The sequence below is a fragment of the Silurus meridionalis genome, chromosome 4 (genome assembly GCF_014805685.1).
Source record: "Silurus meridionalis isolate SWU-2019-XX chromosome 4, ASM1480568v1, whole genome shotgun sequence".
NCBI lineage: Eukaryota > Metazoa > Chordata > Actinopteri > Siluriformes > Siluridae > Silurus > Silurus meridionalis.
The window spans coordinates 39,733,977-39,761,704 of record NC_060887.1 but is presented as its reverse complement, the minus strand read 5'-3'; the positions used below and the strand labels follow the sequence as shown (position 1 = coordinate 39,761,704).

Below are 27,728 nucleotides of genomic sequence, written 5' to 3'. Positions count from 1 at the left end.
TTTATTTTTTTAGATTATGTCTCTCACAGTGTACATGTTCCTACAATGACAATTTCAGACCCCTCCATGATTTCTAAGTGGGAGAACTTGCAAAATAGCAGGGTGTTCAAATACTTATTTTCCTCACTGTATAACCATTCCCATCAATATGCTTTTCAACGATAAGATTACGAAGATCTTGAGAGAGTTCTTTGCTTTTACCCATCATGAAGTCTTTCCTGTGTGCCTCCTGGGTAATGAGAAGCCTTTATAGTCCATCGATTAGGACTAAAACAGCTGATATCAATTAGTACTGATAGGGGCCAGGGTTTCTCTCTCAATACAGACAGATTTCAGGTGATCTCCTGGCTTTTTATGCCATTTTGCACCTTGTTATCTTCATGTGTTCAAGACTTATTCCCTGTGTCATTTCACTTTATTTATTATGACTCGACGTGTATACTTAAATGTAGAGATCCAGCACCTAGCCACATGGTGCAATGACAATAACCTGCTCCGTAACACCTCCAAGACAAAGGAGCTCATTGTGGACACACACAACATCACCCAAATCAATGGGATGGCTGTTGAGCATGTCTCCTGTTTCAAGTTCCTGGGGATCCACATCTCAGTTCTGGACCACCAACACCTCCAGCCTGGTCAAGAAGGCTCACCAGCGCCTCTTTTTCTTCAGCTTTCCTCGGATTTCCTGGTGAACGTCTACCGCTGCGCAATAGAAAGCATCCTGACCAGCTGTGTCACAGTCTGGTATGGGAGCTGCTCTGTTGCAAAGTGCACGGTACTGCAGTGGGTGGTAAAAACCGCCCAGCGCATCACAGGGACTCCACTTCCAGCCATGGAGGACATCCAGAAGAAACACTGTCTGCGTCTAGCTCACAGCATTCTTAAGGATTCCACTAATCCCGCCCATAGACTGTTCTCTCTTCTGCCCTTTGGCAGGCGTTTCAGGTGCCAGGACCAGCTGACTAAAAAAAAGCTAGAGCTGTTTCTTTATTGAACTCTGCCCCTCGCTGATCCTACTGCCCTTCATACACTGCTACATCCCACCCAACACTTCACACTTCGTTATTGTGCTAATGGACTTTCTACACAAAAACTTACGCTCACTTGTACACTTGCTCATTTCTCACCTCACACTTTGTAATTGCACTAATGGACTGTCTACACAAAACTATGCTCATTTGCACACTTGCTCTTCGGTTGCATTGCTGCTCACCATTGCTTAACTTACCATTCTGTATATATATATATATATATATATATATGTGTATACACTGGCGATCAAAATTAGAGAACAATTTATAAACAATTGAACAATTCTGAAATAATGTCATCTTCACTGCTCAACAGTTGAAGGAGTTTTTGTCCTGTCTATACCATGCTACCAGAACACCTTTTCCACAAAATAACTGAGGCATTTAAAAAAATATATATTATTTTGCAGAAAAAACACTGATCAAAATTAGAGAACAATTTCAGGTACCTTCCAGTTATTGGTGTTAATCTGGCACCTGGTGATAATTTCCCTTAATATCTGTCAACCCATATTTAACTGGCAGCCTAACGTCTCTGCAAGATGGTGGGCCATTCTAAAGTGACTGAAAGCCTCCGGCAGCAGGTTGTCCAGATGAAGGCCAAAGGGATGACCCTTTCAGCCATAGCAAGACAAGTTGGTCGTTCCAAATCTGTGATTTCAAGAATATTAAATCTTTACAACATCACAAACTTATTCAAGTCTGCCAAGAAGGCTGGTCGTCCACAGAAGATAAATACAAGAGATGACAGGATGCTGCGCAGGATCTTAATGGGCAATCGTTTCCACACTGCTGCTGGAATTGCTCACCAGTTCAGCGATGAACAGGGTAAGGATCTGTCTCGTCATACAGTGTCTCGACGTTTTAAAGCATTTGGAGTGAAAGCCCACTCTGCAGTGACCAAACCTTTCATTGGCAGAAAGAATCAAAAGGCTAGACTAAGCTTTGCTGAGGAGCATGTTGTGTGGACAGAGGAGAACTGGTCCAAAGTTCACTTCAGTGATGAAAGCAAGTTTAATTTATTTAGGTCCGATGGGAAACATTATGTTTGGCGACAAACTGGAGAAAGACTGAACCCAGAGTGTGTAAAGAAGTCAGTGAAAAGTGGAGGAGGAAGTGTCATGGTTTGGGGCATGTTTTCTGGAGCAGGATTTGGGCCTCTTATATAGCTACATGGCAGAGTGAATGCAAATGTTTATCAGAACCTTCTTCAACAACATATGGTTCCTTCCATGCGTTCATCACCCAATCAGCCCGTAGTGTTCATGCAGAACAACGCTCCATGTAATGCAGCAAAATGGGTAAAGCAGTTCCTTGAAACTAAAAACATTGAAATAATGACATGGCCTGCTCAGAGTCCTGATCTCAACCCAATAGAGAATGAGTGTTCTCTCTTTTCCAGTGATCGGAGGGTGCATTTAAGGAGGAAAGTGTGTGTGTGTGTGTGAGAGAGTGAGTGTGTTGGGACGGGCCTTCACCCACTGTTCGGACCACGCCCCGCTCCAGTGGCTCCATCGCATGAAGGATATCTAGCGTTTCAGCCATTCAAGTTCGAGGTGGTCCACAGACCGGGGGCGCGGATGGTCGTGGCTGACTTCCTCTCGCGCCAGGCGGGGGAGTCGGTTGGAGGGCGGGGCCGGGTGCAGATAGGCAGGAGATTGCCTCACCTGAAGTTAATGTGACCTAATTAGTGTTCTCTCTTTTCCAGTGATCGGAGGGTGCATTTAAGGAGGAGAGTGTGTGTGTGTGTGTGTGTGTGTGTGTGTGTGTGTGTGTGTGTGTGCGCATGTGCCAGAAGACGTGCTGCATGAGACACTAAGCAGGCAGACACGAAAATCTAAATAAAAGTGGCTGTGAAGCCTGTACACCTGACCTGTTGTGGCGTTCCTTCCTCCCGCATTCATACACTCTCCCACAAATATATATATATATATATATATATATATACACACAGGAAAAAATATTATATATATATATATATATATATATATATATATATATATATATATATATATACACACTTTTTCCTGTTTATAGTAATAGCAATATATTATGTTCATCATGCATATCCTTCTGTAAATATCTGTTAATATACAGATGGCTATCACTATAATGTTCATAGTACATATATATTCATCTGTATATTATGTTCATAGTAAATACTCATCTGTAAATTACTGTTTATAGTCCTATAATACCATTTAATTTAATTTATGTAAATCATGTAAACATTGTATATTCTACACTTGCTGCTATTACACTCTGGTTAGACCCAAACTGCATTTCGTTGCTTTGTTCTTGTACATGTGTAATGACAATAAAGTTGAATCAAATCTAATCTAATGGACAGTGGTAAATTCCTCCAATGTTGAATTTATTCAATCCAATATTTATTGTTTTGAGTAATGGAGTGAAATTAAGACTAACCAGTTCTGACAGTCTGGAGGAAACATTAATGCCTAAACATGTGATGTGATTTTGCATAAAGGAAGAGGTATCATCTGGGATCTCACATCTAAACTATTGGGATGCAGTGCAGGAATAGAAAATTTACTCCAGTTGACTGAGTATTCAGAAATATGGGAGAATGAATCAATAAGTGTTTAATGTTTAAACTCCTTTAATATGAATGTTTTGGTGTATAGCTGCTGCTAGCAGTTCAATAAACTTGGTATAAATGTATAAATTATTGTTTTACTTCTCTCTCTCTCTCTCTCTCTCTCTCTCTCTCTCTTTCTCTCTCTCTTAGGAATGGAGTGTGATATAATTTCTGTAATTATGTGATTACTGTTCACTTACAGAGTTAAAAGCAGCTACAATATCAGTAAAATATACAGTGGAACCCGGTAATGTCGATGTCCTAGAGGGGTGGCAAAAAGCATCGAGGTAACCGATGATTGAGATAAACGAAAATCAAAATGGCGGCAATATATTAACGTGCTTGAAAATTCTTTATGTACATGATGAGTTAATTAATGAGAATGTGCATGCACGTGTTTTTGAAGGTTTTTTTTACACAACAGCGTTGCCGCGATTTGTTTGATGAAGGCATGCTATAAAAATACATACAGTACATGTTTATCTGTCAGGAATCCACCTGCCACGCCCCCTTCGGCCCCCTTCAGCGTGGCAGGTGCTTTCTCGGCCGCTTTCTCTGAAGCTCCCGGCTTCAATCGCGCACATATGGTGCTCGTTTAGCATCATCACCAGCTCCTATATAAACTTCCACACTCTCACCGTCCGTTATTGTTGGTATATGTTGGTTCACGGCGGTCGTTGTTATCGCTCATGCGTTTCCCGGTACGTGCCTTCCCACCGGCACTCTCTCAACGGCTGCTCTTTTCTTCCCAAAGCCGCGCCACGCCCCTACTAACACTACGAACACTAGCACTAACTAACAGCAGAGATTCACCAGTATACAACACCTGTAGCATCTGTAAGGCTTGATTTTTCCGCCACTTCCGCGAGTTCTTCTGCGGCTGCACCGAGATAACCGACGTTAAATGGCAAATTTTTCCCCCCTTGTGCTCGAGATATTAGGGTTCGGGGACATAAAAAAAAGTCGACATAACCGATAAAACATTTTTAACTGACTTGTTGTCAATTAAATTCTCTATGTTATGTATGTAACCCTAGTTCCCCGAGGGAATGAGACGCTGCGTCGTAACGCCTTGGGAATGCATCGCGTAGTTCACGCTCTGAACCACGTGTGAAATCTGGCCAATAGGCGAGGTGATATTGTGACAACCAGGAGCAATAAAATGGCTGAGCGATGGTAGTGACATTAGCTTCTGACTAAGAGAATGTAAGCGCCACAGGGATGCAGGGAGTGTGGCATTGGGATGCAACGTCTTGTTCTCTCAGGGAACTAGGGTTACATATGTAACCTATAGACGTTCCCCATTCGAGAACTTTGCGCTGCGTCGCAACGCTTTGGGAACGAGTGTCCAATCATGCCACACCGACCAGACCACACTCCAGAACTGAACCAACAAGGCAATTAACTTGTTCCAACTGGTGGTGCTCACACCACATAGTGAACAGATGCCACCTAGCGGCATACAACCTCCTTCATGGAGGAAGCTCTGGAATGGAGGTTGGTCTTCACTACCTCAGTAGAGAGACCAGCTACCAAAAACTGTGCCCCCTCAGGGGCCACAACCATAGCCTACATAACTCTGGGCAGGGGTGAACTAGGGTTCCCCTGCCTGAGAGAGGGGATCTCTCCTGGAAGGAATTTCCCAAGAAGGGCCCTCAAGAAGGGACACCAGGTCTGCAAACCATGGTCTGCCCGGCCAACGAGGTGCTACCAGGAGGAGATGGGCTCCTTCCCAGCGAACTCCTGAGAGCAGCACGATCGGGGGAAGCCATACAAACTTAGCACTATCTACCTCAGGGTGGAGCCTCCATTTCCCAGGCCTCTGCCTTTGTCTCTAAAGGGCGTCTGCTCTACAATTCAACCGGCCTGGGATATACACTGCTCTCAGTAAGAGGAGTTTCAACTGGGACCACACGAAGAGCCGACACGTCCATCGTTAGCATTAAGCAACGACAAGGAGTTTCCAGGACAGAGTACTTGGGACAGGAACATCGATTCTCTTTACACATCTAAGGCTTGGAGAGTTTGCTGTGAGACCTTGACGGTAAGGAGCGGATTGCCCTTTTGGGAGAACCCTTTGTCCACCATTGGAGGGGTCTCATGTGGAGGAGGCCAAGTGGAATTACATTGGACGCTGCTGCCATTTTCCCCAGCAGCCCTGGAACAGCTTCATAGTGAGTGACTGGCCTTCTCTTATTCTCCTGACTGCAGTGAGGATAACTTCGATCTGGTCAGGAGACAACGTGCCCGCAACATGGTCGAGTCCTACACTAGGCCCAGGAAGGTGGTTCTCTGCCATGGAGAAAGCAAATTCTTCAAGGCGTTCAGTCTTAACCCCAGGCCCTTCATGCAGGCTCTGAAGCTCTGATCGAGCTAATATCAACCAGTCGTCGATATAGTTCAGAATGCGGATGCCCCGAAGTCGCAGCGAGGTCAGCGCCTCATTCATGCATTTTGTGGAGGTGTGGAATGATAGTGCCAGGCAAAATGGGAGGACCCGGTATTAGTAAGCTTCACCCCAAAAGCAAACTTCAGAAACCTTCTGTGTGCAACAAGGATGGCTTTGTGGAATTATGTCTTTTAGATCTATCATGACAAACCAGTCCTTGGACTTGATCTGAGACACGACCTGTCTGAGAGTGAGCATCCCAAACCTGAGCCTCATGAGTGAATGGTTTAAGGAGTGCAGCTCTATGATCGAATGCAACCTGCCATCCTTCTTCGGAACAACGAAGTAGGGCTGTAGTAGCCTGAATCTCTGACCGAGGGGGAACCACGTCAATGGCCACTTTCCTCAGGAGAGTGCACACTTCCTGTTTCAAGACCAGAGCCTGCTTGTGTCCCACCATGGTGGGACACACTCCCCATTGAACAGGAGAGGAGAGGACCCGAATTGAATCGAATAGCCCCTCTCTATAGTATGCAGGACCCACTGAGACACGTCTGGCAGCCTTCCCCACGCTGTCAGAAAGTCTCTTAAGGGAACCTGCTTCTCAAGGCTGGCCTCTGACCATTCCAGAGTGGCTAGAGCATTGCCCTGCAGCCGTTGAAGCCCCTGAGAGGCAGTGGGTCTCCCCCATCCACAGCGATTTTCAGGGTGGAAGTGGAGGAAGACAACCTCTGGAGGGAGGCTGGACTCTGAAGCACATCTTGTGGCAGGGCTACCAGACCGGCCTCCTGTACCCGAATAGCTGGAGCAGTGCCTCCTGAAAGGTGGCGGAACTCCTCCATCCGCAGCAACCTTTGGGGTGGAATTGGAGGGAGATACCTGCTGGAGGGAGGCCGCACTCTGAAGCACATCATGTGGAAGAGCTAATGGACTGGCCTCCCGGTGGTGCTGTGGCGGGATGAGCACCGTGGAACGAGGTGTACAACGCCCTCCTAGATCTAAGCCATCAGGACTTACGCACCACGGCCCGTTTATTAGAAGTACCTTCTTGGGCCTAGAGCATCGCCAGTGGCCCCTAGGGCCTCCCCGCGGGGACCGGGTGGCAACGCTCGAGCTTGGACACAGCCCACGTCACGACCTCAAGGAGCTCCTCATGCAGCTCAGGCTGTGAGGAGTCCGTGGGTTTGCTAGCATCCATCATCTCTTCCTTCTTGGAGGAAAAAATGTGGAGCACCACGCTGCTCGCACTCGGTGAAGAAGCAGCCACCGGGCTTGCTTCCCCGAGAGAACAGGCGCTCGACCCGGCAGAAGCTAATGTTGCTCAGCCATTTTGTAGCTCCTGGTTGTTGCGACCTCGAACGCAGATGACATCACGACTTGACATCATGGACTGATTTAATCAATGATTGATTAAATCTGCTTATGTTGATGAGAATCTGCTTATGTAGATGTTTTATAGTTACATATAAAAGCTGAGGAATTACTGTGAGAGAACCATTGTGAGAGTTGCCAGATAGGAGAAATACTCCCCACTGCTTTCTGTGTTTTTTTTTTCAAGTCATTCTGGTAAGTGTATTTTAGTGCTATATATATATCTGAGCACTGGCATCCCACAGGGATATGTTCTGAGCCTGTTACTTTATTCCCATGACTTTGCTTTTCTGCAGTACTCCAACATCGTTATCAAGTGTGACACCACCGTGGTCAGCCAGATCAGTAACAATGACGAATTGGCCTAAAGGGAAGAGATACAAAGCCTGGCAGAGGGGTGTTCTAACAACAACCTGACCCTCAATACTATGGATACTAAAGAGCTTATTGTGGACTTCTGGAAACCTAAGAGCAGGGACACTCCTGACCAACTCCATCATGGTGTAATATTGAAGCTCCATTGTGTGTAAAAAAAAAAAAGCCCTGCAAAGACTGGTCAAAACTGCCCAACACATCACTTACACCCAACTACCTGCCATTGAGCACCTTCACCACAGCAGAGCTTACAACATCATCATGGACTCCTTACATCCCAGTCGCAATCTGTATAACCTTGTTCCATACAAAAAGAAATACAGGAACATGTGCACCAGTACCAGCAGGTTCAGGGGCAGTTTATTTCTATCTCCCATCACCCTTCTGAACCCCACACTACACACTACACACTAGCACACTGATGACTCACTGATACTTTTTACTACAGTAATCATCATGTAGTTCTGCTCCAATCTGTACATTCTACATCATTCTGGACAATTATTCTGTATATAATAACATTATTCTTTTCAGTCATTATATTCAGTTATCCTTTATATCAGTGGTCCCCAACCTTTTTTGGCACCACGGACTGGATTAATGGCAGTCTTTAAGGTGTGGTGGATAAATACAAAAATAAAATGATACGTCCGGCATAAAAACTGTTATTTTGTATATATAATAAATGTGAATTCACTGTGGGTTTTTTGTTAATTTTTCTAGCTTGGGGTTTTCAATTTAGCGGTTATGTATTATGTGTTAGCGGCTGGAGCAGCCCCTTTAAGAAGAAGAGAAACCAGTAGTTTTCCAAAATCAAACATCGTTCAGAATCAGATAATAAATAATCTGGACTCAGGAGCTTCTTATATCTCTTCAATTTATTCTGTATCAAAGTGATGACTTTGTGCTCCAGATCCTGATTTAAAACAGAATAGAAATAAATACACAAACACTAGAATGTAACATGAGAATTTGTTCATTACTAAATATAAAACTACTTTTTTTCTGATTAATCATAATGCTTCTACACACATATGAAATAAATAAAGGTTTTACAGCAAATTCAGCATTGGGATATAAAACATTTTATTTATGGCCTGTTCACTAGTTAACATCCAGACAAAGTGGTTTCAGCTAAAAGCACAGATGAAAAAAAAATGAAGGTTAATCACTGAGTATTTTTCTGTGTGGAAAACAAAGAAGGAAACACAACACACTCGTGTTCTCTCTTACTGCTGCTCAAGATTTTGTTCTGTTACACTGCAGTGAGAGTGGAATTGATACACACGCGCGCGCGCGCACACACACACACACACACACACACCTTGAATATGGCCTCTAAATGACTCTTCTCAGTGATATTTGGTTTCTTCTTCTGCAGTCTGTGAACAAATAAAACACTTGTTAAAAGTAGAATAAAGACTATAAATCATATTCATAACTACAAACACAAAGCAGTGAATACACACATATTACAGAGATGTTTGATTATGTGAGAGTGTGAGTGATAAAACACTGCACTCATACATTCAACTGTCCTCACCTCAGATCAGTAGTACAGTCTGTGTCTTTAAAGTTTATTGGCTTATCCATTGACTGTTCACTCTTCATGGACACACAGCTGGGTTCAGGTGAGTCTGATCTCTTACCCTGAATCAGACTAAACACACACAACCACTGCATCATTATTACTGTTCTGCAGCAACACTGAATAATGAAACTGGAGTTAAAATCTGATGATGTTCTTATTAACACTGATCCCATTCTTTAACCCTTATACTTTATCCAGCTACAGGGACAACTAGTCTTAAGTAGCCCTAGTGAAATGTATTTTTTGACTACTTCAATTCAATTCAATTCATTTTTATTTGTATAGCGCTTTTAACAATGAACATTGTCTCAAAGCAGCTTTACACAGATAATGTGGTGATTAAACATAAATATGTTCTTTGTAAGTAAGTTTGTCCCTGATGAGCAACTGTGGCAAGGAAAAACTCCCCGAGATGGCATAAGGAAGAAACCTTGAGAGGAACCAGACTCAAGAGGGAACCCATCCTCATCTGGGTTGCACCAAATGTCCATTTGAAGCAGATATACAATGTTGTGGGGTACAGTGATGATGATCAGAAGCAAACTGCACTCCCGAGTCAGTGCTGCAGACCACCGACACCAACTACAGTCCAATCCGTCCTCAAAGCACCCGTTCTACTCCGGAATTAAGAGACCGTCCCGAGCTGCACAGAAGTGTGAAGATCCAAGGAGGTTGGAGAGGGGCAGGAACAGTGGTCACTGGAGCCTCAGGAGCATGTTTAACTCGACCGAAAGAGAGAGAGAGAGAGAGAGAGAGAGAGAGAGAGAGAGAGAGAGGGTGACGGGAAGAGAAGGATATGGATTATTAAGTGTAACTATTAGTGTAGACTACTTGCGCATAATGTAGCGGATGAGCTCGGTTTTATGATCAACAGTTTAAGTAAAATCCCAAATTTGGACTTCACCTTACAGTCCTAAAAACTTCCAATTTGGATTTATGTTTTAATGATGTGCCTTGAACCTGTTACTGTATGTCATCTTGCTGTGTCCCTGCTTCGGACATGCTTTTGCTCTGCAACCCGTCGGCAGAAGAGAGAAGCCCCAACACTAGATATTTATGTCATATTGTTAGGAGTAGCCATGGACACACTGCCCATTTGGTTTTAACAAAAGGTAATGTAAGGTTTATTTTATTGATTTTCATGCTGTTTAATATAATTTAACCACATATTTTTCATGTTCCATGTCCGCATTTTCCACATCAGTCAGATAATAAGCAGATGCATGAGGACGTGAACTGCACACTGTCTGGACTCCGGAATGCAACTGAACATATGCAATTTTCTGATTGGCTGGAGTACCTAGTAACAGTAAATAGGGCAGAGCTTCTGATCTCTCATTTAGTTTTTCATTTCTGTTTCAGGCAAATCTGAATCTAAATCTGTGTATATATTCGGGGTCAGATTTAGACTATATTCAGTGTCAGATGATGAGAAACAGGTTGTGAAAGTGAGTATTTACTGCTTAAGTTAACTAGTTCTTTGTAGTTAGGTGAATTTTCTAAAATCTATAGGCATTGTATCTTTTCGGTTAGGTTAGCTTGTGTTTCTGTTAGCTAACATTAACATATGCTTATTATTATTACTTCACAATAACAATATTACTCAAACACAAACGGAGACTCAGGGGACATTAGCAACCTGTTAGCGATGATAGCAACAGCTTTAAATATTCAAAAGTCACATTTAAGATTAATAACATGATATAACATTTTAAGGCTAACTTTGGTGCCTTCAGCCATTGCACTTCATATGTGTGAAGAAAAAAAAAAAAGCTTACGTTGATTCTGTCATTTTCAATTCATTGAATTTATACACAAAAGTTCAAATGTATTGAAACCAGGTTTTTCCCATATGTTCTAGTGATTGCCACATAATGTGGAGTAAACTCCAGGAGAGATTGGGCCATAGAGAAAGCCTGTAGGTCTCTGACCCTCTTCAGGTAGGATATAGCCAGAAGGAACGCAGTCTTAATAGACAGGTACCCAAGGGCCACCTCTGCCAAGGGCTCAGACAAGGCCACCGGCACAACAGCCAAGTCCCACACAGGCACTCTGGGTCACATCCTAGGCCTCAGCCACGCAGAAAACGTGTCAACCAAGGGGTGTTTACCCAGTGACTGTCCCACAGATGGTGTACAATAAGCCGCGATAGCGGACACTAACACTTCCGGGTTGAAAAAGCCAACAATATGGCAAACTGTACCTGCAGGAACTCCAGCACTGAACTAACCGGGCAGTTAACTGGGTCTAATTGGTGGTACTCGCACCGTGCAGCAAACAGGTGCCATTTAGCGGCATACGACCTCACGGAGGGAGCTCTAGAAAGGAGGATGGCCTTCCTGGCGATCTCTCTCTCTCCGGAACTCCCAGAAGCAGCATGATAAGGAGAAAGGCGTACAGGTGTAGCCTCAGCCACATCTGTACCATGACGTCCAGCCCCAAGGGGACTGGGTGAGAGAGAGAGAACCAGAGGGGACAGTGCAAAGTCTCCTGAGTCGCAAACAGATCCGCCTGGGCTCTGTAAAATCTTTGCCATATCTGCTCCACCACCTTTGGGTGGTGCCTCCATTCCCTGGGCCTCGGCCTATGGAGGATCTGCCATGCCAGCCTGTACAGGTGGGATGATTGGAGACCCCCCTGGTGGTTGATGTATGAGACCACTGACGTGTTGTCTGTATGGACCAGCACATGGCGATCCCTCAGGTCTGGGAGGAAGTGTTTCAATGCTAGAAACCTCATCATCTCCAGGCAATTTAGTTGCCATGTGAGGTGTAGCTTTTTCCACCGACCTTGGGGCGGACTGGCTACGCATGACTGCTCCCCACCCTGTGAGAGATGCATTTGTTGTTAGTGTTACATGATGACAAGGAGATCCCAGGATGGGGCCCTGAGACAGGGACACAGGATCCTTCCACATATCTAAATCTTAATCGCAGCTCCTTCATGTAGGCGAGAACAACATCTCGATGCCAGACTGCCCGAAGCTCTGAGTGAGCTAATATCAACCGTTTGTCGATACAGGTTAGAATGCGGATGCCGGAAGCCTCAGCAGGGCCAAGGCCTCATTCATGCACTTTGTGAATTTGTGGGGTGAGAGTCCTAGGCCGAATGAGAGGACCCGATATTAGTAAGGTTTGCCCCCGAAAGCAAACATCAGGAACCTCCTGTGAGCAGGAATTATGGCTTTGTGGCAGTATGCGTCCCTTGATCTGCCTGAAAGTGAGCATCCTGAATCTGAGCCTCATGAGTTAGCGTTTCAAGGAGCGCAGATCTAGGATCGGACGCAACTCCCCTTTCTTCTTCTGAACCATGAAGTACTGGCTGTAAAAGCCGGAATCTCTATCTAAGGGATAAGCCAACTCAATGGCCTCTTTCATTAGGAGAGTGCGCACTTTCTGTTTTCCTGCTCGGGTCCCACCAGGGTGGGACACACCCCATTAAAACGGGGAGGAGAGGACCAAAATTGAATCGAGTAGCCCCCGCCTATTTTGCACATGAACTACCAAGACATATCTGGCAGGCTTTCCCATGAGCCTTGCCCTCGAGGCTGGTCTCTGGTCTGTCCAGAGCGGCTGGAGCAATGCCTTATAGCCGTTGAGGCTGGGGGAAGATGGAGGGAGACACACGCTGGAGGTGGCTGTGCCCTGAAGCACATCCTGTGGCAGGGTCATTAGCCTGACCTCCTGGTGGTGCTGAGGAGGGACAGGCACAGGCACCATGCAATTAGGTGTACACTGCCCTTCTAAAGTTAAGACTCTCTGCGATTCAGGTGTTCTTCTGTGGTTACTAGGGCTGACATGGACAGACATACTACTTTAGCCATTTCCTTGGTGGCCCTAAGGGCTAGGTTGGCAGTGCAATGTAACTCCTTAACAACATCAGCCCCAGAGCTGAATTCCTCATCCATCTCCCGCTGCAGGTCAGTGCTTTACTTTGCACTCACAGATTCACAGACTCACAGAACTCTTCACCACCACCGAGCCCCTATCTGACCTCTTCCCTGAATCTCACACTACATTCTTCCTTCTTCAGTTTCCACCATCTTATTTTTTTTTAGTCCTCACTCTCCTCTTCTTCTTCTTCATCTCCAAAACCATCTTAAAGACCACCATCCGATGCTGTCTAGCTACACTGTTCCCTGCCAACACCTTACAGTCTCCAATCTCCTCCAGGTTGCATCTCCTACATAGAATATGGTCCACCTGTGTGCAACTTCCTCCACTCATATATCACCCTATGCTTATCCATCTTTAAATAAGTAGTTAGACCCAGAAGAGGGGAAATCAATTTTCTTCCCAATTATCCCTGTGGACAGACTAAGGAAATTTTGGAAACCAAGAGGCTTGAGATGGTGGACCAGCTCAAGAAGGCTGTAGCAGAAAGAGACATGACTCTCATCCATCAGCGTATGTAACACAGGCGTGTAGTAATTGTGAGTTCAGCTACTTCCTTTGCTGGAAAGAAGAGGAATAAAAGTCAGTAGGAGGAAGACAGAGTACATGTGTGTGAATGAGAAGGATGGCAGTGGAGTGGAGCAGTTGCAGAGAGAAGAGGTGGTGCAGAGAGAAGAGGTGGTGAAGTTTATAGAAATGTGGTGAGACCTGAGATGTTGTATGGTTTAGAGACAGTGTCAGTGAGTAAAAAACAAGAGGTGAAGCTGGAGGTAGCAGAGCTAAGGATGTTGATATGTTTGTTGGTACTGATGAGGATGGACAAGGGACAGCGCGTGTAGGACGTTTTGGATTCAAGGTGAGGGAGACGAGATTAAGATGGTTTGGACATGTGCAGAGGAGGGACATGGAGTATATCGGTAGAAGAATGCTGAGAATGGAGCCGCCTGGAAGGAGGAAGTGAGGAAGACCAAGGAGGAGGTTTATGGATGTGGTGAGGGAAGACATGCAGGTTGTTGGTTTGAAAGAGGACAGGGGGGTATGGAGACGGATGATCCGCTGTGGCAACCCCTAATGGGAGAAGCCAAAATATTTAATACTTTTGATAATCTAAAAAATAAAAAAAAGATTCTGGGTTGTTCTGGGGTTTAACTTGTTTTTGTTTACTACATAATTCCATTCATGTTCTTTTATAGTTTGGATTTCAATGTTTGTTAATGTACAATGTTAACAGTAATAAAATAAAAATAATAAAATAAAGAAAAAAAAGGTGTTCAAAATGTGTTTGACTGGCACTGTACAGTATATATTTTTGGATCACATATTTTTATTCAAGTATATAAACTCAAATATAAATATGTATAGCAATGCATTAATGGTCCCACTTAAAGATTGTAAGTTAAGTAATTTAGGTGAAAAGTGTACCACATTTTCATCCCACGGAAACTAGCATTTACGTCTATGTGTTTTTTCAAGTTGAAAGTAAGTGAACAGTAGTAAACTGTTTTTGGAGCTGTTGACATTGAAATGTCTTTTATTCCAAAATAAATTTTTAGATTTTAACCAAATAAACTGTTTGAGTTGTTTCAGGATGTTGGTGTTTTATATTGTGTTACTAGCACTTATATGGTATAAATCAATCCATTTCCATAAATAAATTGTGTTGAAACACAAAAGGAATAAGTTGTTGCAATTAGAATGTAATAATTGTTTGTCATGGAAAGAAATGAGTACATTTAACTTAAGTGGTAACATTGCCATGAAGAAAATTCATTCAAGTTAGTCTTACTTAATAAAAGAAAATATTTCAACACATCTTAATTTAGTTAACATAAAACCACAAATAGCTGTATATTACATAATAGATTCAATTTCATTTACCCTATTGCAATTAATACTTCTAACAACTTGGTTAAGTGTATATATACCTAGTTACTTGTAATCAAATCGAGTGATTGTTTATATGTAAATTATTAAGTTTTTCAACTTAAATCATTCAAAGCGATCCATTTCCTCAAATGGTTTGAGTTAAACTTACTTATCAGGTTTTACAGTGTACAGTAAACTGTAGAAGATCCAACTTCAGGAAAAATCACCTGAACTGTTCTTCACCCAGTGTATATTCATAACATTCACATATTCTAGCTTTAGATTTACATACTTACTGTGTTTTTCTCCTGGAAATGTTTTAAGTCCTTTCTTCATAAAATGACGTTTTTACTTTCACTTCCGCAAAAATGATTTGGTCCACTGAAGAGGATTTTTTGGGGGGAAGTGTCTACACTTCAACTAGTGTAGATTCATAACATTCATATATTTTAGCTTTAGATTTACATATTTACCATGTTTTACTCTTGTTTATTGTTTTACTTTTTTCTTATCATAAAAGGTTTTTCTTTCACTTCCATATAAAATGGCTTAGTCCACTGAAGAGTAACTAGAAGTGAACACAACAACTATACACACACACACACACACACACACACACACACACACACACACACACACACACACTATAAGAATCAGTGCATTGGGTAAAGAGCAGTACAAAGTACATGTACAAAAATGGAAATGTAAAAAGTGGGCGGGGTCTTTAATGTAAAAGCAGCTACAATTTCAGTAAAATAGATTTATGTTGACATTGAATGTACTTTTGCTATTACATATGCAGATACACATCCAAGAATACATTTTCATTATTTTGATAATCTTATTTTTCCTCATTATGAGATTTAATAATTAAATATTCAACTGTACACAGAAAAATAAACACTTAAAGTGGCCTCTGTGTAACTTTTTACATAGTAATAAAAAAAAAAGTACACTCTCTGTACCACAAATAATCATCAATAATTATGATGACATCATTCTGCACTTCAGTTTTTTAGCAATTAATAAAATCATAATAGAAAAAACGGGTCATAAAAGTCTCACTTTATTCAGTTTTCCAGCTGTAAGTTGTTTAAGATGAAAAAGTCCCCAATTCATTCCAGTATGGCTTCACCCTGGCTGTGAGGTAGCTAAATAATTATTATAAATAATTATGGGCTCCACCACGGTGGTGAAGTCGGATTCATTCATTTGAAGTGTTTTTTAATTACGCTTCTTCGCCCTCCACATGTGGAACATCTGCGTGTTTTTTATTTTTACTTTGTAGTGATTAGTTGCTGTTCTTGTTATTGTCCTCTAGATGGCAGTAGTACCAAACATACAAGTAGCAGATCCATAACAGTAAAAAGAACAAAACAAGTAGAGAAGCCTAAACTCGTGTTGAAAATGATTTTGAAAAATGTCAGTCGAAAGTTCTTGAGTTCCTGTGATTCAGTCTGTTGGCCTGGAATATATTTCTGAGATCGAGAAAATGGTCAGTTCTTGTTAAGTGTGTCTAAAAGATCTAAACAAGAAAGCAAGAGAACTAATGATCACACCAGACAGACTTCAGTATCCATGGCAGAAAGTGGGAACTGATCTGTTTCATTTCCATGGAAAGGAGAACTTGCTGGTAGTGGATTATTTTTCTAGTTATCTAGAAATCACTCTGCTGTTTAACTCATGTACATGTGTAATTCAGCATATGAAGTCAGTTTTTTCCAGGCATGGCATTCCGCTGGTAGTGGTGAGTGATAACATGCTACAACTGAAGAGAATGATTTCAAACATGTGTTTTCACATCGTGTTTTCACATCGTGCTCAGAAACAGAAAGCTCGCTAAAAGAGACAAAAATGCTGAAAGTGTTATTAAAGAATGATGTTGTGAAAGTGGAAGATACCAACTGCTGGGACAAGAAAGCTGTCGTCTAGGAAGAAGTCAATCCAAGTTCATCTGTCATCAGAACAGAGAATAGGCAAATTCTTAGGAGAAATCACAGAAGTCTTGTTAAGATGTAAGAAATAAACCAAACCCTGTCTGACAAGAATGGACAAGAAATTCTGGTCCTGCCTGAAGAAAAAGTACCACCAAGCATGCAGTCTTCATCTTCTTCCATTCTCCTGGACAGTGTTCATTCTTTAGAAACAAATGACTCTCCAGCACTAAGATCATCACGTATCATAAAGAAACCTGATCGACTTACTTTGTAAATGACTTTATGCCTCGTTACATTTGAAATGTACTAAACAGATCCACTGTTTTAGTTTAGTGACAAATGGATAATTTTGTGTTGTATAGACTCTGTTATTCATGCAGTACAGTTTCTATTTTATTCCTGAGGAAAGATGTAGTGATTAGTTGTTGTTCCTGTTATTGTTCTCTAGATGGCAGTAGAACAAACATACAAGTAGCAGATACATAAGAATAAAAACAGAACTAAAAGGTATAGAGAAGCTTAAGCTCATGTTGAATCTGAGTGATAAAGAAATAAAGAAGCTACACACCAGTACATACATGTTTCTGTTCAGAGTGTTTATTTAATGAACATCACACAGATCAGATCAACAGTAGGGGGAATTTATAACGTTAATATTTCAGCAGTTATATAAATATTCATGCACCTATAAGCTCACTGTAATGTATGTTATGAAGCCTAAAATATAAAATACCTAAATGCTACCAAAACCCTGTACTTTTATAAGTAACCTCTGTAAATTTGCACTGCTTTAGTTGATTCATCTGTGATGTTGGTTTGACAGCAGACTAGTGAACATCTGTGAACACCAGACAGCGTGTTGAGTGGTTTGACTCCCCATAACCTCTAAAGGTATGCTGTGGTTTCTGTACCCACGATGTGAGCAGCAGATCCTTAAAGTCCTGTAAGTTGTGAGATGGAGCCTGCAAGGATCTGACCATTTGTACAGTACAGGAGCTTTGGGTGGTGTACAGGGTCTGCATGGACCCTCTGTCTGCTCTGCAGCTAATCAGCTCCATACACAGCAAGCTGTGATGCACTTTGTGTTCTGACTTCATTCCATCAGAGCCAGTTTAAACTTTTCCAGCAGTTTGTGCTCGTACTCAACTCGGGCTTTGTACACTTTATACAAATCACATTTACATTAAATTTAAAACAGATATGATCATAAAATATATGTTGATCATGTTTGTGTTTTTGTAAGAGTTTCTCCTCATAATCCTCTGTGTGTGAGACTCAGATCAGATCCTGTAATAAAGGAGAGTAAAATGATCAGATTTTTATTACATTCATCATAATCAGTATTTACACTCTACACAAAATCAGTGTTGATCTTCTGAGTGTAGAATCTGTCAGAGTTTTCTGGGCTCGTGGTGCTCACATCGTGTTCCTGGTTCACGGTGCACTCTTCAGAGTCAGTGCCATCTTGATGTTTTTCCCCCTGCCACCCCGTATTTAAGGACAATAAGACTTTAGCTCAGGGCCAGTTTATCTCACCAGATTCCTTGTCTCCGGTACCGTTGCCACCCCCGTTGCCACCCCTGATCCTGTCCCTGATCCTGCTCTATTCCTGGTTTGGATTCTAGACTGATTTTTGGTTAATGTTTTTGCCCTGCCCTATATTGCTCTGTGTGTCTTGTCTGATTTTTGGACTGTTCCTGCACTCGGTTTTGTCTCAGCCTGCCTTGCTTGGTTTGCCCGTGTTTAGACTCTGAACTGTTTATTGGATTTAGTTTTTTACCCTTGCCCCATTGCCCTGTCTGCCTGTTCTCGGATTTTGGATTGTTTTTTTGGGACTCGGTTTGGCTCTTGGATTTGGATTGTTTGCCATGAGTTTTTCACCTCACATCTGCTCGCATCCTGCATTTGGTTCCTTCCTTCCACTCACCAATACTGAGAGAATCTTAAAGCTGTTTGAGTGTTTAACAGCTCCAATGTACAGGATTTATACTGCAGAGCCCCAAATACACACATTCCACTAGAACATGAACAGAAATGTAGAACCTGCATACAAATGAACAGTAACTCAGTAACTCACTGTAGTGTCTCCAGTGTACAGTGTGGATCCTTCAGTAGATCAGAGAGCAGCTTCACTCCTGATTCTCCTGGTTCATTGTAGTTCAGATTCAGTTCTCTCAGGTGTGATGAGGTGTTTGACATCAGAGCTGAAACCAGAGCAGCACAACCTTCACCTGTAATACTGCAGTGTTCCAGCCTGTAGAGAGATCAACAATTATAGATCAGCAACTTACTGAACTTATGAATCTGGTAAACTATAGCAGTTGTTGCTGCTTTATTTTAATTGTGCTTCAGGACACACAACATTTTATTCATCTAAAACAGCCATATGACAGAAATGCAGGATCTACAGTGTGTAAGTGATGATCTGACCTCAGTATCTCCAGTGTACAGTGTGGATTCTCCAGTCCAGCAGAGAGCAGCTTCACTCCTGAATCCTGTAGGTTATTGTAACTCAGGTCCAGTTCTCTCAGACTGGAGAAGTTTAAACTGAGAACTGAGGACAGAATTCTACAGCTGTTCTCTGTAAGATCACACCGACGCAGCCTGGAAGAGAAATCATAAATCAGAACACTGACATTTGAAACACACAGGGGAAGCAGTGTGATTTTAGATGTAATTGCATGCAGGTAAATGTAACTACAATGTGTCTGTGTGACTTTAACTCTCCTCTACATCAGCTTTTAATTACACTAAATCATTTCCTGCATCCTTAAATAGCACACGAGCGACTTTATTACTGTGCACACGCTGTCACTTTATAAATCTTCCTCCCATTCCTCTGTTAAGGAAGAGAAGGACATGCTGATGTTGTGCTCTATAAGTTCTGTCAGCGTGTGATTCCACATCTTGTTCTGAATGAATGATTAGTGACACTGAAGCGAATGATTGTTTATGTCGTAACAGAAATTCCAGTCACAGATCACGCAAAGCATCATGGCATGTAGATAACAAGTGAAGACCTACAGCATGGTTGCTAAAAATGTTACCTGATTATTGGTTTCTACATTTTCAACTTGCAGGGTATAAAGTGGAATTACATTTAAAGCATAAAACTACAAACTTCTCGAGTTCTTTTTAAAAGGTGACTTTACTCATAATTTAAGTAGAATTTAGAGCAGATACTTCTACTGTACTACACTACATTTTTTTAAAGTAATACTACTTTTACTTCAGTATGATCAGTACATTTTCCACCACTGATTATGAAATACCACCTCACACACACACACACACACACACACACACACACACAGACACACACGATTATATCAGAACACTGACATTTCAAACTAAATTGTACACAAATATAATTTATATCTGTGATTAAAAGACACTAAACCTGTGAATCCCTATTGAAGAACTAAAACACCACCAGCTTTAACATTTACTTCACATCAGGACTAAAATGTATTTTTTTCTTTGTTTAGATGTACAGTGGGTATAATGTATTATATCTGTTCATTCTGTTTCTCTAACAAGATTATTGTTGATTTTAGCCTCTGACAAAACGACAAACCCAGATTTCCACATACTGAGCTCCTGCTTTACTTCCACAGACCAGTACAGTGACTAACACTGGAGTTAATTTCACACTTTATTTCATCAGTCATTGTATATCTGTGTATCTGTGTGTGTGTGTGTGTGTGTGTGTGTGTGTGTGTGTGGGTCAGAAACTCACTGTAGTGTCTCCAGTGTACAGTGTGGATCCTTCAGTAGATCAGAGAGCAGCTTCACTCCTGATTCTTCTGGTTCATTGTAGTTCAGATTCAGTTCTCTCAGGTGTGATGAGGTGTTTGACCTCAGAGCTGAAACCAGAACAGCAAAACCTTCACCTGTAATACTGCAGGATTCCAACCTGTAGAGAGATCAACAATTATATATCTGTTATGCCGGGGTAAACATAAGTGGAAGCTGCGATTGTGTCCGCAAGTGAAAAGGGAGAGTTTTGAAAAAGTCAGTATAGTTCTGTGAAACTTGCAGATGACAGGAAAAGAATATCTGTGGTATGCCGAGGAGGGTGAGGCCCACACAGCCAGAAAGGGTAGCAGAGGCTCAAAGGGAATATCCGTGGTATACCAGGGAGAGGCTAGGCCCACTAATCCCGAGAGTGTGTCCTCTAGCATAACCTGTTTAGAACTGACGATGTGTATGAGGACGTAAGAGCCTTAAGTAGGCCCTCTGCTAATGAGCATCAGGTGTCGGTAGTTGACGGAGATTGGCTCTGTGCGGGCGGGGTGTGCAGGAGAGGCAAAGCCGGTGTTTCCCTGACAATATCAGCCAACTTACTTCATTTATGAATGTGAAAACCTATAGCAGTTGTTGCTGTTTTATTTAAATTGTGCTTAAGGACACACAACATTTTATTCATCTATAACAGTCATATGACAGAAATGCAGGATCTACAGTGTGTAAGTGATGATCTGACCTCAGTATCTCCAGTGTACAGTGTGGATTCTCCAGTCCAGCAGAGAGCAGCTTCACTCCTGAATCCTGCAGTTTATTCTCACTCAGGTCCAGTTCTCTCAGACTGGAGGAGTTTGAACTGAGAACTGAGGACAGAATTCTACAACTTTCCTCTGTGAGATTGCATTGACGCAGCCTGGGAGAGAAATGATTATAAATCAGAACACTGTCATCTCAAACACACACACAGCCTGGGAGAAATGATGATAAATCAGAACACTGACATCTCAAACACACACACACACACACACACACACACACACACACACACAGTATAAAATCAGTGCAGTGTGTAAACATCAGCAGGTTGTGATGTAACACAGAGCAGCAGAAAAATAAATTTACAAACAATAAATATTTTCCAAATAAGAATGGACCCTTTAATTGACCATGATCCCTTTCTCCTTCTCTCTCTCTCTCTCTCTCTCTCTCTCTCTCTCTCTCTCTAACAGCAGTCATTGTCACAAAGTACCTTTTACAAAAGTAAATAGACAATATATTTTTTATTACAAAATTTATCCCTTGTTTGAAAGTAAAATGTTAAATATTTTGTCTATCTTTTGTTATACATCAGATTTGTTGCTCTAAATGTTACTGTTATTAGGTTTATACTATAATAATGACAATCACATAAACACTATGTGTATATTAGGATCTGACCTCAGTATCTCCAGTGTACAGTGTGGATTCTCCAGTCCAGCAGAGAGCAGCTTCACTCCTGAATCCTGCAGGTTATTGTAACTCAGGTCCAGTTCTCTCAGACTGGAGGAGTTTGAACTGAGAACTGAGGACAGAATTCTACAGCTTTCCTCTGTGAGATTACACACACACAACCTGGGAGAGAAATGATGATAAATCAGAACACTGACATCTTAAACACACACACACACACACACACACACACACACACACACACACACTGGGAAAGAAATTATGAACAGTGGAGTAAAGTAATAAATTACAAATTCTCTGGTTACTGTAATTGAGTCGATTTTCTCAGAAATTGTACTTTATTAAGTAGTTTAAAAACAGTGAACATTTACTTTTACTTGACTACATTTTCCCTCAACCTGCTGTCACTACTTTTCACTACTTACATAATTGTACAAGTTGTGTTTATGTGCGGTTTGTTTTTCAGGTAGGAAAATGTTTAAATGGCATTAAAAATGTTGATTGCACTTATAACCAGATAAAACTTTATTTGAAGCTTAAAAAAACCTGCTTGATAGAAAAAAGAATAGTCTTTCTTACTCTTTATTTACTTGTTTCCCCAGGATTGTAGCTTTTAGATGTAAAACACTAGTTAGTGCTCAGATCATACTTTTACTATTATCATATTGCTAAAACTAATAATATAATACAATCATCCTCATTATCATCATCATCAATTATTTTTACTTCATATTGGGTGTCTTTTATGTGTGGTATTGTATGAGGAAGTCAGGTGTGAGGGTGGTGCAGGACATGTATGAAGACAATGTGACAGCAGTGAAGTGTGCAGTAGGAACGACAGACTGGTTTAAGGTGGAGGTTGGACTGCATCAAGGATCGGCTCTGAGCCCATTCCTGTTTGCAGTGGTGATGGACAGGTTGACGGACAAGGTTAGACAGGAGTCTCCCTGGACTATGATTTTTGTGGATGATATTGTGATAGTAGTGAGCAGGTTGAGAAGAGCCTGGAGAGGTGGAGGTACACGCTGGAGAGAAGGGGAATAAAAGTCAGTAGGAGTAAGACAGAGTACATGTGTGTAAATGAGAGGAGGGCAGTGGAGGGGTGCGGTTGCAGGGAGAAGAGGTGAAGAAGGTGGAGGAGTTCAGGTTCCTGGGGTCAACAGTGCAAAGTAATAGAGAGTGTGTTAAACAAGTGAAGAAAAGAGTGCAAGCAGGGTGGAGTGGGTGGAGAAGAGTGATAGCAGGAGTGATTTGTGATAGAAGAGTATTTGTGAGAGTGAAAGGGAAAGTTTATAGGACTGTGGTGAGACCTGAGATGTTGTATGGTCATTGAGTAAAAGACAGGAGGCGGAACTGGAGGTAGCAGAGCTGAAGATGTTGAATTTTTCGTTGGGAGTGATGAGGATAGACAGGATTAGAAATGAGTTTATTAGAGGTCAGCGCATGTAGGACGTTTTGGAGACAAGGTGAGGGAGGCGCGATTGAGATGGTTTGGACATGTGCAGAGGAAGGACATGGGGTATATCAGTAGGAGAATGCTGATGATGGAGCCCATGTGTTTTATAAAAGAAATGCTTGAAAAGTAAGTGTGTGTGTGTGTTGGGATTGGAATGGCCGCACATCAATATGAATGGTCATGACTGTAAAACGATAGTTGTCTGGCTATCTGGTCATCAATATGAATGGTCATGACTGTAAAACGATAGTTGTCTGGCTATCTGGTCATCAATATGAATGGTCATGACTGTAAAACGATAGTTGTCTGGCTATCTGGTCATCAATATGAATGACAATCCACCACTCTACTCCAGGTCTCCGTCGGGGACATCGTTCCATTCAGGTCTCTGAGGTGGATATCGCTCTGCTCCAGACCTTCATGGTGGATGTCGCCTGCTCCAGTCCTCCGTGGTGGGCGTCACTCCGCTCCAGACCCCGCAGTGGGCATCGCTCCGCCCCTGCGAATCAGCTGTTTCAAGCAGTTTATGTAGTCTGGCTTTAGGCCACTTTCAGCTTTCTGGCTTTGCCAGCCTAAGGCTATTAGTTGCCTACACGCAATGACTCTGACTCCCGGCACTGAATTCTTGACCACTTGACTACGTTTAAGGCACGCCTTTTATTTTGGTAAGACGGGTAACCATTTAGGTGATTATACCCCGTTGACGTGAATGCTCCCATAAATCGACCTGATAAAAAGTAGAGTGTCCTAATAAGTCAGACCTACTGAGGCAGTCTTGAAGTGTTTTTGCAAGTCAGTGAAATTTCTCAATAAACCTGTAAGAATCTTCGGCATAATTTTTTTTAATGGCAACTTTCAGACAATTTGTGTAGATCTTTAGCACAATATTCCTCTCCTGCTTCGGATTTGGGTTCGGACATTGTGGACCTCCCCCTTTTAGGGCGCTCCACGGATATACCTACCCGTTTCGCCACGGAGCTTACTCTACACTAGCCTCACCTTTCCTAAATAAAACCCGCTTTATTGACTACGACTTCTGCCTCCGTTCTTCCGCACATGACAGTATGAATAGAGTGTGAATGGCCACCTGATTTTAGCAGGTGGCTCTCAAACAATGGGAGGGAGAAAAGGATCAGACATAGTCTCAGATAAATGTTTGTAGGAATCTCATTTGTTATGAAAATATTCATAAAATTTGAAATATATACTCATGAGACATGTGGCTTTCAACCCAGTACTTTTCTGGATTGCTCCAGGACTGATTTCATGTATTTATATATGAAATAAAAATAATGTTCAATGTAGGAAATGTATATCCATGAAACTTCATCATCTTTAACTTAATATCTTTTTTTGAATATCAACCTGATATACAGTAAATAGTTTTCTTTAAAGATATCTTTAGTGTGTTTTGCCAACTGTTAACATTTGGTGAGGTCTTTTATGATCCCAAAAGCTGTCAAAAGCTAACAGTTTTACATGTCAGTAAATCTTTATTTGTTAGTAAAAATTAAATCACATGTACATAATGAAGGATTTGTACTTTTCACCTCTGATAATGAGGAACTTTTTTAGATGTAATTACACATCTCTTGACACTGTCTCTTGACTTTCTTTCTCCTCTAAATTTTTTTAATTACACAAATCATTTCCTGCATCCTTAAATCACACTTTATTACTGTGATTTTGTAAACTCTAAGCTTTTACTGATCATCACCTTTCTGTCACATGCAACTGAATCAACAAAGTAGCAAAATCTCTGTATGTTATGTCCATCCTTCACTGAGCAACTGAACAGGAATCACCTGAGTTTCATAACTCTCAAAATGAAAAGAAAATCAGTCTGTTGACATTGATTTCTGATTCACATTAAAGCCATGTCTTCTTTCTGAATACAGTGGATTATTCGCCGTCATACAGTACAGTGGACCATGATGATTGCAAACATTATCGTAGCAATTCTGCGGCATAGAGTTCTTCTAAGAAGTCATCTTGGACTTTTTATCTTGCTCTAATTCGCACAGCTAATTAACTTCGATTTCCAACTGGGGTTATTTCGTCTGTGACAACTGACCCCTGGTACAGCAACTGACCAGTTCCTCCGAGAACATTCTAATCCCTCATAACATCTACTGCTGGGGTTGATCGTACTTTGGATCTCTTGGTTTTGGGTCATGCTGATTGTCTTCCTGTCGCTGCAGTTTTGATGAAAGCTCACTAAGGTAAAGTCTCTAAGAATGTAATGCACTGATGAGCCCGGGTAGTCGGCCAGGCCTTCATGTCAAATATTTTACGCACACTAAAGTCTAGCAGCTCGTTCAAAGTATCCTCATTCTCGCTCATTGCTGTATCTCCCCAGAACGCTGGTTTCGGTGTGGAGTAATTTGAGCATACGTACTCGCCTGTGGCCTATAGACTGTTCACGTCATGTTTGACAAGTGGTGATGTATCGGAGAGCTATAACTCCGCGTTTGAGGCCTATACATGAACAAGACTCTACTAGAAATTCACTATGATGCCCTGGCCTCCGTAGTTCAGGGAGTCCACCTCATCATCCCTATAAATTACGAAGGATATGTCACGTGCCAAACACCTCCATCCTGGTCTTGAGTGCATGAGGACAGGCTCCATAGCACTCAGGCAAGGTACATCTACTTTCGGGCTGTGGACCACTGTACTGGGTACAACATCTGGAACACACACACCTGTCGTCTTTACTCGTTCCTGCTTGCGTTAGTCTTGCACCTCATAGTAAGCAATATCGCTAAATACGTCGCAGAGCCCACTATATGTTAGGCTGTAACCTTGACCTTTCACCACACATAGTCTTGAGCCCTCGCGTGATTTGGGATCACCTATGGTAAATCGAATTCCTTGCACCCAGTAGAGATCAGCTGACTAGACGTACCTTCTTTGTCTCGGAACAAACATGGTAAAATCGGTAGGGCACTGACCCTTTTGGGGGATACATGTGCCGCTTCGGCAGGATTGTCCACCCGCATCACCCTGCTTTTATTCTATCTATCAACTTTTCTCCCTATACCCTAACAGGCAGCTTTGGCTGCCGAAATAGGAACAGGCCGTCCCTAACGTCTGAAATCAAAACAAAGGGTCATGCCTGACCGATCTTATAAATGAACCAGCCCCGATTTTGGCATCTGTCCTCTGAGTAGCTTGAAACGGTGCACTCTAGAAACCCGTCGTAGCCTATCGTTCGTTCGACCTCGCGCTGAAAATAGAAGGATCCCACGGCGATGTGAAGGCAACTCCTAGACTTGCTGACTGAGAGCGAGCAGGAGAAGCAAACTACTAGGTCATCTCCGCCTAGATTGAAAAACCCTTAGCTGCACACTCTGGATCCCAAAAGGTTGTCCTGCCACGATAAGCTCTACTGAATTGAATAGGAACCACCCCACCCGCATATCACTCAATTAATGATGATCTGCATTACCTGAGATTCCATTTGTTAAAGCTGGTTCCTATCATTCACAAACCTGTGCTATACTGGTAAAACTAGTAGCCGTCACTTCGGAACACGTGTGGACACCAAAGCAATCCGGATCAATCAAAATTAGGTAGCCGCTCTAACAACGAGCAGCTCTGGACGAGATGGGTCTAGGCTCAAAAGAAACTTTCAGTTGTGCCAACAGTGAGTCTCCTCTAAACCGCATCGGGATCGCTACATGTGGTAGACGGACCACGTTCCCGAGGCGTTGCTACCTGGGAGGTGGTGGGCTAAACCAATTGTAAGAGAGAAAGGTACATCTTACAGTTTCGGAGTGAAATCGCAGTCTTAGAGCCTCAGTGTAGGATGGGGCTTCAACAGACGACCCCGACAATAAATGAGTTGTCTCCTAGGCTCAGACCACTTTGGGTGGTCCACTAGGCATAGCTCACAGTTGAAAACCTGCGCAGCAGTCCTGACATAGTCATTCGAGTTCTCCCCTAAAAGGGATTGCAAATCGACAGGCTAAAAGGCGGTCTGGCCAGCGCAATAATAGTACCGAAAATCATAGGGGAC

The 27,728-nt window shown here is 42.2% G+C and overlaps 1 protein-coding gene and 1 pseudogene across 1 annotated transcript in view; both read right to left on the bottom strand.

Annotated features, from left to right (window-relative positions):
* LOC124385134 (NACHT, LRR and PYD domains-containing protein 4E-like) overlaps positions 1–15,486 on the bottom strand; it is a 205,458-nt gene extending 189,972 nt beyond the window's left edge. Inside the window, exon 1 of the mRNA XM_046848283.1 lies at positions 15,415–15,486. Within this exon, the coding sequence (XP_046704239.1) occupies positions 15,415–15,454 (40 nt within the window). The 5' untranslated portion in view covers positions 15,455–15,486. The remainder of the gene's footprint in view (positions 1–15,414) is intronic.
* Positions 15,487–17,640: 2,154 nt separating this feature from the next.
* Positions 17,641–27,728, bottom strand: part of LOC124383822 — a 28,490-nt pseudogene continuing 18,402 nt past the window's right edge.